This window comes from Lygodium microphyllum, chromosome 20 (genome assembly GCF_053477565.2).
Source record: "Lygodium microphyllum isolate KBCC chromosome 20, Lygodium_microphyllum_v1.1.10, whole genome shotgun sequence".
Lineage (NCBI taxonomy): Eukaryota > Viridiplantae > Streptophyta > Polypodiopsida > Schizaeales > Lygodiaceae > Lygodium > Lygodium microphyllum.
In genome coordinates this window covers 56,919,650-56,934,925 of record NC_141154.1, presented here as the reverse complement: position 1 = coordinate 56,934,925, position 15,276 = coordinate 56,919,650, and the positions used below count along the sequence as shown (strand labels likewise).

At 46.3% G+C, this 15,276-nt stretch overlaps 1 protein-coding gene across 2 annotated transcripts in view; it reads left to right on the top strand.

Annotated features, from left to right (window-relative positions):
• The window catches only part of POP2 (Pyridoxal phosphate (PLP)-dependent transferases superfamily protein), a 136,888-nt gene that overhangs the window by 10,725 nt on the left and 110,887 nt on the right, over positions 1–15,276 (top strand). For both annotated transcript variants that reach the window (XM_087701370.1, XM_087701369.1), the window contains exons 7-12: positions 14,063–14,136; positions 14,231–14,269; positions 14,368–14,456; positions 14,543–14,619; positions 14,707–14,781; positions 14,862–14,909. In XM_087701370.1, the coding sequence (XP_087557496.1) occupies positions 14,063–14,136; positions 14,231–14,269; positions 14,368–14,456; positions 14,543–14,619; positions 14,707–14,781; positions 14,862–14,909 (402 nt within the window). The remainder of the gene's footprint in view (positions 1–14,062; positions 14,137–14,230; positions 14,270–14,367; positions 14,457–14,542; positions 14,620–14,706; positions 14,782–14,861; positions 14,910–15,276) is intronic.

The following is a 15,276-nucleotide window of genomic DNA, read 5'->3' as shown; positions in this document are numbered from 1 at the left end:
AGAGACCAAACCTTTCTTGCCACGGGGCAAGAAAGAAACCAATGATGGTGGGTCTTCTCACTTGTAGTGCAAAAGAAGCAAGAGCTATTGGAAATATTGCGTCTTGATTGTGCAGAAGCAAGAGAAAGACCAGCCACCAGCATTTTCCAAATAAATACTTTGTATTTGAAGGGAGTATTGTTAAGCCAGCCTACCATCACCGTAGATTTCCACCAAGTTTTGCCTTTGTGGAGACCCCAAATGTTATTGTCCATAAACCAGTCCTGGTCCTTAAAAAGCAAATGATATATCTGATTGACAGATATATGATCTAATGACAATTGTTTTTAAAATCTCCGGTCTTGCCACGGGCTATCCATATTTAGGTATGGAAAGGGCAGCAAAACACGCAAAGAAGCTGAAATGGTCTCCCATGAATGACGATAGCCTCTGGGAACATGAAGAAACCTTTGGACTGACTGAAATGACACCATAGTGTATTGGGCAGGCAAAAGTGCATCAGCAATAGAAATCAGCCCAAGCCTTGCCATTTTGTTCAAGCTGGCCCTATCTTGTTGTTTCCCTTATGAAACAAGCCTTAAAGCAGCCAAAAATTTAGCTTGTAGAGTTAGCTTGTAAACAATCAGCATTTGGATGCCAAGAAGACTTTGAGAGTACCAGTTTCCAAGAATGGACCAAGTGAGATAGTAACATGGAAGATTTGAGAAGATTAGGCTGATCAACATTAATAATATGCCACCATGAAGCCTGAATCTAGGTATTTCCATGCAAGATACTCCGGTATTCAAGCAAAAACTGTCGGAGTGCTGTCTTGTGAGTCTCCACTGTTAAGAAACCACTTCTTCAGTTATTCACTTTAGATAGGGTTTCCCACTGACAGCCCCAAAAGGGTTGCGCCCTCATTTTGGGCACTTTATCAGTGGGTGCCCAGATAGTGGTGCGCCACCCTAGACATTGTCATTCTGACACCCTTCTCTCTCCTTACCATTGCTCCTCATACCCTATTGAAGGACATTGCAGTTCGTGGCCACCTTCCTTCGTCTCCTAGGTTGGCATCATCTCACCCACATCTGGTGATATGATTCGATCTTGCGTTTGCAAGTTTGCAGCTTCCCTCCAGCATGGCATCAGCATCCACAACATTGGCGTTAGCTTCTTTTCCCTTCAGGCGTCACTTGTCATTGCGTTTGGCTGTCTAGAGGGCTCCTCTTTGCTTGGCATCACCATCAGGCACTTGGCGTCAGGTTTGCAGCTGTGCCACTTGCATTTGTCAGTCAAGAGGCTCCACCACTTGGTGTTTGCCACTCTTAGGCATTTGCTCCACTTGGCGACCTCCCACATGTTGAGAAACACTTCACCCTTCACCCGCAGTTTGTATTTTTGCATTTTTGCATTTTGTTTTTAGGGTTTGCAGCCCCAAATAGGGGCGCCATCCTAGACTGACTGTGCCTATTTATAGGCCACTCTCTCATTCATTCCTTATAGCTGATTCATTCAGTTCATTACCCCTTCTCTCAAGCCTCTCCACCGCCCTCATATCCCTTCAGGAGGACATTGTAGTTCGTGGTTCGTATCTGTCTTCATCATCTTCCTTGTGCTACGGCACCCTTGTTTCCTTGTATTCACTCCATGATTCAAAACTTCATCATTCCATTCATCAGAGTTTCTTCTCTTTTCTCTTCTCTTCTCTTCTCCACGTTTGCCAAGTTCACTCTGTGTTCCTCTCCGCAAACCCTACTATCTTGTTGGTACGTCATCTTTTGACATGGAATCGGAGCCGGATCTGCTCAAACAATGGCAAAGATCCTCCACTCCAGTGACGACAAAGATTGGTGGCAGGTTCAGCATCCACTTCTCTTCTTCTTCTATTGGGTTTTACTACCACGTTTTACTGCTGCGTTCTACTGTGGCGTTTTATTGCTGCGTTCTACTACTGCGTTTTACTGTGATGTTTTACTACCGCGTTTTACTGATGTGATTTGGGAGATATTCTTTTTCTTCTTCCCACCCTTCCTTATTCAGTTTACCACCATGGTACCATGGCGTCTCCACCGACAGATTGCCCTTCTACGGGGTGCTCCTACTACGGCACGAACAGTCATTCCACTAAAGACTGTCAACGTCGACCTTGGCTCCCCACCCCTCCGGAGTATATGCGTCTTTCACTAGGTACTCCTTGTGCCACCTCTCCTTTCTGGGCCACAGAGATCGTTCTGCATTGGCTATCAAAGTATTATGCTCAAGGCAATAAGCCACACCTGATGCGCACTAAGTCCTTTCGAGCACACGGAGGCTCTAAGACCTTACGAGGCGATAAGCCCTCCTGGAGACCACCTCCTGCGCGGAGGTTTCCCCCACCCACTTCCGAGTATAGTGGCTTCTCTGGCCCACATCTCCTCCATAGTCCACTCTCCTGAGAGCCCTCGACTGTTCCCTACCCTTGGCTCATCTTGAGCCTTCTTCTTCCCCACCTTCTTCCACTCAGGTTCGAGAGGCCACTTTTGGGTGCTTTCCGGATTCTTCTTCCAAGCCCCAGATACATTCTTTAGCACGACCGGCGGCACTTTCTTCGTCAGCAGATGCTTTGCAGTTCGTGAGAGCCATGAGTGGTTGGATTTCCTTTCTCTCTCAGACTGGGATTTAGAGGGGAATTTTCTTACTTCGCCCTCAGAGGGGACTTCGAGTTCTTCTTCGGCTTCATAGGGGGACTCCTACTTCTACTCCTTCCGATTCAGAGAGGGACCCTATGTGCCATTAAGACCACCACCTTTCACTTTCGAGGAGTGGCTCTCCTGTGAGCTACTCATATCCAAGATCTAGAGGATCTACCTTGATCGGGGCCCTTGGGTTTTCAGTAGAGCGACTTGGTGGCTAGGCCTTCATATTCCTTCTAGCATGGAGTCACGGAGGTAGTGCATTTTTTCCCGAGGTTGAGTTTTGGGTTCTATAGCTCATCCAGTCTCTTGACTATCTTCAAAGGTCTCCTTTTAGGTGGTATTCTTAGATTACAGGGTGGATCTTCTTCGTCCCTTGGTCAGCATGGAGCCACCTCCTGAGATTGAGTACGAGCATATCCTTATGGTTCTTGGCACCACACAAAGTTTGACATTCCTCCTATGCATTGCATGTTTTCATCATCTTTGTACTAGGGCGCTTGGGCAAGTGAACAATTTCTCCACGAGGAACATTATCCAAGTGGCACCTGCTGCATGAGCATTCTTTAGCATTTATCATTGTCTCTCCACCTCACTCTTCCCTTGTTTCCCTTTTTGGGCATGAGAGGGGGTGTTGAGAAACGCTTCACCCTTCACCCGCAGTTTGCGTTTTTGCGTTTTGCGTTTAGGGTTTGCAGCCCCAAAAAGGGGCACCATCCTAGATTGATTGTGCCTATTTATAGGCCACTCTCTCATTCATTCCTTACGGCTGGTTCATTCAGTCCATCACCTCTTCTCTCCAGTCTCTCCACCACCCTCATACCCCTTTAGGAGGACATTGCGGCTTGTGGTTTGTGGCTGTCTTCATCATCTTCCTTGTGCTACGGCATCCTTGTTCCCTTGTACCACATTCACTCCATGATTCAAAACTTCATCATTCTATTCATCAGAGTTTCTTCTCTCTTCTCTTCTCTTCTCCATGTTTGTCGAGTTCACTCCGTGTTCCTCCGCGCAAATCCTACTATCTCGCTGGTACGTCATCTTTTGACACCATATGGGCGTCATCATCTCTAGGCCTTTGGCATTTGCGTTTTCAACCTTGGCCCTTCCAAGCATTTGCCTTTGTAGCCTTGGCCCTCTTTCTAGCATTTGAGGATTATGCTTTACTCCCTCGACAAGGCGTAATGATCTTCTTCATTCTTTATGGCATTTGAGGATTGCGCTTCGCTCCCTCGATAGTTGCCCTTTACCTTCCAGTGATTCCTTCGATAGCCCACTGCCCAGAGAATTGCGTTTCATTCCCTTTATTGTGCAGATTCCCTTCAGGTGATGTCGCTTGATTTGGACAGGACAATATAGTCATCTTCAGAGCTTTGGTTCCACTGTATCAAATTTTCCCTCATTCATCATCCATCTCTTTCATTCATTCCATACTCTCTCTTCGTCATTTTGATACCCTTCTTTCTCCTCACCATTGCTGCTTATACCCCTATTGGAGGACATTGAAGTTTGTGGCCATTGTCCATCTCCTAACCTCGCGTCATCTCCCCCACTGCCGGTGACATGGTTTCGTTTTGTATTTATAGCTTCTCTCTAGTGTAGTGTTAGCGTCCACAACATTGGCGTCAGCTTCCTCTCCTTTCAAGTATCACTCATCATTGGGTTTGGTTGTCTGAAGGGCTTCTCTTTGCTTGTATCACCATCAGGCACTTGGCATGAGGTTTGCAGCCTTACCACTTGCATTTATTAGTTAGAAGAGGCTCCACCACTTTGTGTTTGCCATTCTCAGGCATTTGCTCCACTTGGTGACCTCCTGCACAGGTGTCACCATCTGCAGGCCTCAGGCATTTGCATTTGCAGCCTTGGCCCTTCTAGGCATTTGGGTTTGCAGCCCTGGCCCTCTTCTTGGCATTGGAGGACTGCGCTTCACTCCCTTGACAACTAGTAATCATCTTCTTCATCCATGATGGCATATGAGGACTATGCTGTCAGAGATCATAGCCTGTTTTCAGGCAGGCAGCAGCTGCACAGTCCAGCTGCACAGTCGGACTGTGCAGTCGGACTGCCACAGCAGTCCGACTGCCTGCAGCTGTTTTTTATCAGGCTGCGCCCTATTTTGGCGCCCCATTCTAGGCAGATTTTCGCCTATTTATTGCTGACGTTTTCAGCAGTCTGGCATTCATTCTCTGTCGCAGATTACAGACCGGTGCCGTGCAGATTTCTGTCTCTGTTCGCAGATTTCAGACAGCAGACAGTGCAGACTGCAGCAGACTTCGAGGTGGACAGCAGGTCGCATTGTCGAGGTGGAGACACGCAGTCCAGCGCACTGCGCCCGTGTATATCTTTGTATTCAGCATTCTTTATACAGCAGATCTTCAGTGTACACTGTCTCTCTCTCCCTTCTCTCCCTGCGTTCTCTCACTCTCAGTCCTACGCTTCCGCACCGCTGCACTCTGACATGGTATCAGAGCAGTGTTAGAGGGCTGACTGAGCGCAGAATCAACCTGAAGAGGAGTTTCCATAGCGACACAAATTTGCGTTTTTTGCGTTTAAGGGCAGACAGGAGGGCTGCGCCTTGGAACAAGGCTGAAACGAGTGTGGGCGCACAGGAAAGGAGTACAGGTGGTGGATTTGCTGCTGTTTACTGCTGTTTGACGCGGAGAAAGTTTGAGTTTTCAACCTAAAAGTGCAGGTTTTGCTTTTTCATCGCCTCCGGCGGGTGAAGAAGCTTCGGGACGCTGAAGAGCCTTAGCAGGCTGAGTCTACTCAGTCAGAGGGGGCTGCTTTTGCGTTTGAGAAGGCATTGCAGGTGAAGATGTCTTCAGAGATGGACCTGGAGTTCCAGGCGATTATGGACCGGAAGGTGCCTGTCCTACCGGCTCTTCCTACAGATCAGAAGCTCGACGGCGACAACTACCGCATTTGGCGCGTTATGATGTTGGCCATTTTGGAGTCCTATGATTTGGCGGAGTTGGTACAGGAAGATATTGACCGGCCTTCGGTAAGAGACGAGTCCAAACTCTCTTCCGATGCTCGTGCGGAGTTGGCCAGGGCCCAGTCTCATTGGGACAAACTGAATGCCAGGATTCGATCCTTTCTCTTTCTATCATGCACTACAGCCGTGATCGCTCACATCGAGCACTTGACGGTGGCTCGTGAGATATGGCTGGAGCTTGATCAAATGTACAATCGGATGACCCTGATGAAGAGGGTTTCTTTGGAGGTACAGATGCGGACTTTGTCCGTCAATAAGTCTTCTTCGCTAAGGGAACACAATAACAAGCTAAGGCAGCTACAGATGCAGGTTCAGAATGCGGGGAAGCCGATCTCCTCCGAAGACATGGCGATTACACTCTTGTCCCAGTTGCCGCCACGATTCGGTACATTTTACTCTGCCCTTATTGCTTCAGGGCGAGAGTCTACTCTTCGGTGGGAGGAGTTGGTTCCTATGGTCTTGGACCAAGAGGAACAGTTAAAGGGACAGAATGCTTCCAAGACGGAGGCATTGACAGGTCAAGCCTCTCAGAAGAAGGGGAAGGACCAAAAGAAGAAGAAGGGGGATAACAAGTCCAAGAAGGACAAGGACAAAGACTCCACATGCCATATTTGTGGAAAGACTGGCCATTGGAAGAAGGATTGCCCTGATAAAGACTCGAAGGACACCAAGAAGAAGGAAACCAAGGATTCTGGAGCAGTGGCTGCACCCTCATCAGCTGCATTTCTACACTTAGTTGTCATTGACGACGCTTCACCGAATGCTTCTGATGCTGCGATGGCGGCTTCCCAATCTCGAGAGTGGATTATTGATAGTGGTGCCTCACGGCACATGACTCCTTCATCAGATGGTGTTGCCCAGCTGCGACCTTCGCGTGGGCAGGTTCTCATTGGAGACAGCTCTTCTGTTTCTATTGCAGGTCGGGGTAAGATGCAGCTTATTCCGGATGGACGAGGTGGCACCCATACTTCAGAGGTTTTGCATGTACCAGGATTGGGGTACCATCTCCTTTCAGTCCATAAGATTTGCTCCCTTGGTCTTCTGGTGGAGTTTGACAGTTCTACAGTGCGAGTCCTTGATCGTGAATCGAGGAAGGTTCTATCATCTGGATATGAGGAGAACGGCATTTACAAACTGAAGTCTTCCACTGCCCTCTCTACTCTTCTTCTTACCTCACAGTCACAGTCTGAATTATGGCATGCTAGGTTTGGTCACCTGAACTATGACTATCTTCGGAAGGCGTCACGGGGACAGCTTGTTTGAGGGTTGCCGGATATAGTGGTGAGCCAGCAGCCATGTGTCTCCTGCATAAGGGGGAAGCAGCATAGGGATGCCATTCCCCACACCGCTTCGCGGCGGTCTACTTCACCGATGGAGTTAGTATCTACGGATCTATGTGGCCCTATGAGGAATGAGTCCCTGCGTGGGAGCTCGTACTTCATGCTGATCGTGGATGACTATAGCAGGATGACATGGGCCTACTTTTTGGCACTAAAGTCAGAAGCTTTCTCGCACTTCAAGGATTGGCTTCTCTTTGAGAAGAACCGATCAGGCCGGAAGTTGAAGACCTTGCGATCCGACAAGGGAGGTGAATTTGTGTCTAATGAATTTGCTCGGTTTTGTGCAGATAGAGGAATTCACCAGGAGTTTGCCAATACGAATACTCCACAAGAAAATGGTATTCTCGAACGGAAGAACCGCAGTGTGATCGAGATGGCGCGCACCATGATGGAGCACCGACAGACCCCTCAGGTTCTGTGGGCCGAGGCTGTGGCTACTGCAGTCCACATTCTTAACCGATCTCCTACTTCGGCCGTGGAAGGGATGACTCCATTTGAGGCGTATTTTGGGTCGAAGCCAGATGTTTCTTACTTTCGGGTCTTTGGGTGTGATGCCTATGTTCACATTCCCAAAGCTCACCGTGACAAATTCGAAGCAGCTTCCCGCAAACAGGTATTTGTTGGCTACAGCTCCCAATCCCAAGGCTACCGACTCTATGATCCCGTCAAGCGGGATGTATATACTAGCCGTGATGTGCGGTTTGTGGAGGTTCCGGCTTCTTCAACGGGTGAGGAGCATCCCGTTCTTGGAGATCCAGGGGAGAGTTTGGCTCCTTCTACAGTTCCACTGGAGCTTGTGCCGTTTGATTATGATTCTGTTTCTGACACAGAGTCTACTGTTCCACTGGCTCCTTCTGAGGAGTTACCACTGGTGGACATTCCAGAGTCTTCTATTGATGGAGAACGACGAGGGGAGGTTCGGCCTCCTCCTCGCTGGGCCCGTGACACACTCCGTGATTCAGGGATCGAGGGGGTTCCTGAGGAGTGGGGACCGCAGGATGGTCCGCGGCGGTCACGGAGGCACCAGGCGCATTCTTCGGAGCTTGTGTGCTCCAATTATTGTTTGATGTCCCGAGTTATGCAGGATCGAGAGCCCACCTCCGTGAAGGAGGCTTTACAGTCCGCCGCCCCATGGAAGAAAGCTATGGAAGCTGAGTTGGAAGCTATTGAGAGGAATGGCACTTGGTCACTTGTGCCACGCCCCCCGAAGAAGAAGGTGATTGGAGTCAAGTGGGTCTTCAAGACCAAATATCTCAGTGATGGTACTTTGGATAAGCACAAGGCTCGCCTTGTTGCTAAGGGTTTTGCCCAGCGCCCAGGGATTGACTGTCATGACACCTTTGCCCCTACAGCTCGTATGGCAACCATTAGAGCTGTTCTTGCTTTGGCTGGCCATAGGAGATGGCCTGTTTATCAGCTGGATGTGAAGTCGGCCTTCCTGAATGGTGATTTGAAGGAGGAGATCTACGTTGAGCAGCCTCCTGGCTTTGGTTCTTCAGATGGGAAAGTCTACAGGTTGAAGAAGGCCCTGTATGGTCTCAAGCAGGCCCCGCGAGCTTGGAACGAGAAGATTGATTCGTTCCTCCAGACTCAGTTGGGATATCGGCGGTCCAAGGCCGATCCGCAGCTGTATGTTCACACTTCCGAGGATGGTTGTGTGCTGTTTGTATTATATGTTGATGATTTGATTGTCACAGGTGATGATGCATAGCAGGTCCAGGAGACAAAGTCAGCTTTACATCGGACGTTCGAGATGACGGATTTGGGGCTACTCCATTTCTTTTTAGGACATGAGATTTTTCAGTCTCAGAGGGGGATCTTTCTCTCCCAACAGAGATATGTACAGGAACTCTTGGTGTCTTTTGAGATGGAAGATTGTCGGGCCCTCTCTACTCCTATGGATCCGAACTGGAAGGCCACTTCCCACTCAGCTTCTCCTTTGGCGGATGCTTCCCGCTATCGACAGTTGATAGGGTCTCTGATTTGGCTTCTCAACACGAGGGTTGATCTATGTTTTGCTGTTGGGCTCTTGGCAGGGTTCATGAGTGAACCTAAGACGGTGCATTGGCAGGCTGCTCCGAGGATACTTCGGTATCTGAGGGGGACGTCTGATTTGGGGATTCATTACCCCGCAGGGACAGATGGGTCAGATCTTGTACTTGCAGGTTGGAGCGACTCGGATTGGGCCGGTGACGTGGATCACAGGCGGTCTACAACAGGTTACTGCTTTACTTTGGGTGCAGGTGTTATTTCTTGGAGTAGCAAGAAGCAGCCCACGGTAGCCCTTTCGTCTACTGAGGCGGAGTATCGGGCCGCGTCTTCCACCACATGCGAGGTTGTGTGGCTTCGGAGACTGTTGGAGGAGCTTGGGTGCTCCCAGACTCGTCCTACACTGCTGCGATGTGACAATGAGAGTTGCATTGCCTTGGCGAGGAATCCTGTTTTTCATGCCCGGACGAAGCACATTGAGATCCAGTACCACTTTATCCGAGAAAAGCTTTTGGATGAGACCATCACTGTGGAGTATTGCAAGACGGAGGATAATCTTGCGGATTTGTTTACGAAGGCGCTTCCTCCGGCTCTACTTCGGCAACATTCCAGATCCCTCAGGCTTCTGCCCTGTTCAGGCTCTGAGAGGGGGTGTCAGAGATCATAGCCTGTTTTCAGGCAGGCAGCAGCTGCACAGTCCAGCTGCACAGTCGGACTGTGCAGTCGGACTGCCACGTGGCAGTCCGACTGCCTGCAGCTGTTTTTTATCAGGCTGCGCCCTATTTTGGCGCCCCATTCTAGGCAGATTTTCGCCTATTTATTGCTGACGTTTTCAGCAGTCTGGCATTCATTCTCTGTCGCAGATTACAGACCGGTGCCGTGCAGATCTCTGTCTCTGTTCGCAGATTTCAGACAGCAGACAGTGCAGACTGCAGCAGACTTCGAGGTGGACAGCAGGTCGCATCGTCGAGGTGGAGACACGCAGTCCAGCGCACTGCGCCCGTGTATATCTTTGTATTCAGCATTCTTTATACAGCAGATCTTCAGTGTACACTGTCTCTCTCTCCCTTCTCTCTCTGCGTTCTCTCACTCTCAGTCCTACGCTTCCGCACCGCTGCACTCTGACATATGCTTCACTCCCTCACAACTATCCTTCACCTTTCAGTGATTACTTCGATAGCCCACTACCCAAAGGATTGCGTTTCGCTCCCTTCACTATGTAGATTCCCTTGGAGTGATGCTGCCTGATTTAGATAGGACATTGCAGTCATCTTCAAAGCTTCGGCTCCATTGTATCAACTTTTCTTCACATAGCATGATCCAATGCTTCGTCATCTTGTTCTCTATGTTTTTTGAGTTTCTCTTCTCTCTTGGTGTTTGCCGTACACACACTCTGTGTATCTCCCTGCAAACCCTACTGTCTCTCCTTTGTTCCACATTCAAACATCCACATCTAGGATAGCTCTACCTCCCATTATTTGGGTGTGCAAATGGGTGTGCAGATATGATTCCAAGAGATCCTAGAAATGCTAGATTTAGTCCTTTTTCCAGAGCATAAGACAAACAAGTGAGTAATTTCAAGCAAATTGAACTTCGACCAAGGAAGCACTAGTGGCAAAGCATATGAAATCATTGGCACCATGATTGTTTGACCCACTTTAAGACGTATATGAAAAGGCCATGCTTGTGATTTCCAATAGAGAAAATTATTAACAATATATGTGGAGATCCATTGAAGCAACTTCTTAGACAAGGCATTCACCTCCAAGGGATAGCCCAAATGTCTCATAATATTGCCCTTAGTTACCACCTCTCCTTGCCGACCCAAAGCTAGCAAGTCCTGTTCTATACACTAACAATAGATTTGGTGGTATTAATAAGGAGCCCTAAAGCCAGAGCAAACAAGTTCCATATGTCCATTGCTTTGTGAAGATTATCTTTATCAGCTTTTAGAAACATACATGTATGATCAGCCAAGGCTTGACCGACTAGATGTTGTCGCGAGCGAAGGGACAATCCACCACATCACCATTTGCAGCTAAATTTGATAACATTGTGAGAATAGGACGTGTTACAAGAGTAAAGAATAGAGGGCTCCAAAGGCAGCCTTGTCTAACAGATGTAGAAAGGATGAAAGGTTCGATAATACCACCATTAAGCATGACACTGAAGGAGGAATCCGTGCTGATGGTGTAAATCAAACGAAACATTTGAGGTCCGAATCCCATCGTTTGTATAAGTTGGGGTAGAAGAGACCATTCAAGATAATCAAAGGCTTTTTCTAGTCCAACTGAATCATTACCAATCCTTGATTTGTATATTGGCCATAATAAATTCCCATTTGCACATTTAAGATATCATGTAGAATATTTCTCTCCTTGATAAACACATAATGTGCATGGTCTACAATATGAGGAAGGCGCTCATGCAATCTATTAACCAATAATTTTGTGAAAATCCTATACATGTTGCCTATCAAAGAGATTGGTCTCCAATGTTTAAGAGTAGAAGGTGAAGGTACCTTTGGAATCAATTTAGAACACCCTCTTTGCAAGAGGTAGGCATAATTCCAGTTGCCCAAACTTCTTGACATATAGCAATGAAAGGAGCTGCCAAATCATCCTCAAATATGTTTGCATCTAAACTCTTTCCTGTATTAGGCAAGACTCGATCCTTAACTAAATCATAAAATATAGAGCGGATGGCTGTCATTCTGTCTGAAATGTGTAACTGTAACCCAAGTAAATCCATAAAATATTTCTTACACATTTGCACAATAACCTGGGGATTTGTAACCATTTTCTGGACAGAATTTTGCAGCCTTACTACATTTTTCCTTGAAAAGGAGGTGTGCAAACCTCAAAAAAATTTGCAAGTTTGACAATTATTATCCTGTGAGCCCTTTGGTAAGGAAGCAGTCTTAGCCTGTTGATAAAACTGCAGCTGAAATTTTTAATGAGCATTGACAATTGCATCGATAGAGAAACCAAGAGTAATCATTTGGCAAATCAACTAAAAGAGAATGCTCCAATGCCAGGAGATTTTCAGCAGCATCCAATCTTTGTCAACAGGTGTTGGCAACAGTTTGCTGTTCTTTTGCCTGGCATTTGCTGATGAGCATCAGTTTTCAGCCTGCAGTTGGCTGCTTCCAGTCATTGCCTACTGTTAGAGACTCCTCCCTAGGCTTCCTTTGCTGCTGCCAGGTCTGCTACAGCCTGCATTTGCAGCATATCTGCTGTTCTCATCAATGATTATCAGCAATGGCAACATGCTGCTGTATTTTCACTTCCCAGCTGTCGCCTGCTTCACTCTGGCACTCTTCTGCCACTGGCTACTGTTCATGCTGCTCTAGTTGTGTTCAGCCAGATCCAAACTCACCAGATCTGCGTTTGTTGCTGCTGATCACATTAGGAGGCTGTTTGATGTGTTTTGGGATCCATAAAGAGTACGGCATACTCTCCAGCTCATACCTCCTGCCTTGGTCCTTTAGAGACACCAGTTTGAGGTTCTGTATTCACCCCGATAGTGTGCTTACTGCATTGAGCATTGTATCCATTTATTCATTAGCTTTTGGGAGGCATGGGGCTCAAGGGCTAAGGAGGAGAGAGCCCTTACTGTCTATGATAGTGACTTGAGGGTCAACTACATGTGGATGTGAGCATATCTAGGGGAGTGAATCCTTTCTCATTCATGGTCAACAGTTGAGCTTGATACTCAAGCTAGAATTTTTTCTAGATAGAGTGGATTGAGAGACATTGCCATAGATGGTAGCCGATTGCTGTGTTGTTTCTTGGTTCTTTCAAATTGAGGGTTGCATGCCATAGATCTACAGGACATATCTACTACAAAGACACTCTAGAATTTGGATAGAGATTGTTCATATGATCTAGGGGATATTTGAGAGATTGACTTTGGACATACAAGGAAGAAAAGAGATGCTTTTCTTCATTCTCGGGAATTGGGCACCTTTTCCATTTAGAGCCACATATGGTTTAGCATCATAGACTGCCTGATTCGTCATGCCTTCAGCCCTTGTACAAGGCTTCCTTTTATGTCTTTGATATATGGCCAAAGTCCTATACAGGGCTTATTATGTGTTTTACTTTAGTAATGTTTTTCGGAGGCGTTTATTAATTGACCTTTCTCTTCTTTGCGCAAAAGAAAAGTAACGTTTGACAAACTTCTTGTAGAGAATTTACATTGCCACATCAAAGTGGAGCTCCGAGTGGTGAGGGTTTGTAGAGAGGCTTATGTTGTAGGGTTATCTCCATTTTCAATTCATATCATGCATTATGGATTGCGGTCGGTTGGGATTAGCTAGGAATTCATCCTCAAGAATGTGTATCGCATACGACATACATTGAATCACATTTCATATGTCTTTGTATGGAACCAACCATTGTGTCAGCCCTGCTGACATCAGTTTCATATGTTTGTGCTGGTCTAAGAAAAGGAGGTCTCAGTGACTTTGGTAAGCACATCCAACCAACTCCAGTGCTGCTATCTTAGAAAATACTGGAAGATTTTATGAAACCCCTATCACTCAGTTTTTTCTTATTGAAAAATATCTGGCTTGTTTTATGCATACAATGGCTTGGCCATGAGGCACACTGGTTGAGAGTGATGCATGATTAGTTGATATCCTGGTTGGATTCAGCTAAGAATTCATTCTCGGAAGTGTGCTGATATGTGGCTGTATTTTGCATAAAGTGGCCTGGCCATGAGGTATTCTTCTTGAGGCTAAAGCATGGTTAGCAAGGGTCCATTATATTTTCTCTGCAATTGGAATTCATGTTTGCAATGTATGCAATGTATGTACAGTCAAATCAATTCACCAAGTTTTGTCTGTTCTGCATATCACTTTTGCACAACTGGACATAATCATGACATGATGGTTTCTGTGTCTTCTTGTTTTTGGAGGCTTTCTAAGATATTTTAGCTGGCCTCCCTTGACTTTGCTGTTTTGTGCCTGTGCGTTTACATTTGACGGTTCTTTAAGCTCACTTAACCTTTTAGGTATGTCTGATGGAAAACTGTTATAAGTAGGTGGTAGCTTAACTCTTTTATTCTTCACAACACTGCAGGTGAAGCTGGTTTGGTATTACAATAATGCTCTAGGAAGGCCACACAAAAAGAAGTTCATTGCTCGTCTTAAAGCGTAATTTTCTTATTCTACTTTTATATAAGGAGCCGAAATGGAAAAACTTGAATGAATGGAGGGTGCTTTACAATCTTGCTTCTTGTTTTGACAGCTATCATGGATCAACTGTTGTGGCAGCAAGTCTCACAGGGTAGTTGGTTTTCATATTTTAGCTAATCCAAAAAGTTTATTTACAATTCTGTCATTTTTAAATCTGTTTATCTAACTAATGGTTTTATGTTTTTATAGACTAACTGCCCTTCATCAAAAGTTTGATCTGCCAGTACCTTTCGTTTTACATACAGATTGTCCACATTATTGGCGCTATCACCTTCCAGGTTTGCATTATCTAAATCTTTTGTGTTCCTCACACTTGACCTACAAAAAAGAAAAGGTTATCTTAATTTGCAGCTGGTTCAAATAGGTGAAAGTGAGGAGGAGTTTGCCAGTAGGTTGGTCCACAACCTTGAGCAGCTTATCATCAAGGAAGGGCCTGAAACTGTAAGCATTAATGTTGGCCATCAAGGTTGCATTTGTGTTTTGAGCTAGTTAATGTGAGGTTTTCATGCAAGTCTTTTTTGTTTGCAGATTGCAGCATTTATTGCAGAGCCAGTAATGGGTGCTGGCGGTGTGATTCCACCCCCTGCCACATACTTTGAGAAGGTGTGCTGCAATATACTAGTCATCTAGGCAGTCCCAAGATTTGTCTCAAAGTTATAAAGCAAGGGTTGCTCTTTTGACAGATTCAAGCTGTGTTGAAGAAGTATGATATCCTCTTTATTGCTGATGAGGTATGCCTGTTGCTTTTGTTTTCACAAGGTTTTAATTCATGACATGGAGCATAAAGCATGCTGGTTGTGCATGAACACAAGCACACTTACGTGTAATGTTCTTTTGCTCAGCTAAAGATTCTTAGCCTTTTAAGTATTATGTTGTTTTTAGGTGTTGGCAAACAAGCATTGTGCATGTGTATAAAACCCTCTACTTCTCCTCATGGTCTTCAACATGGCTAGATACTTCAATGTGGTGTGCAGGCTGATTTCTGGGGTTGAACCATGGCATTGTTTACTTACAGTAGGTGGCTTTTGGCTAATGATGCAGCATCATACTCCCGCACTAGGATGTCAATGTTGTGCCTATAGCATCACTTGTGAATAT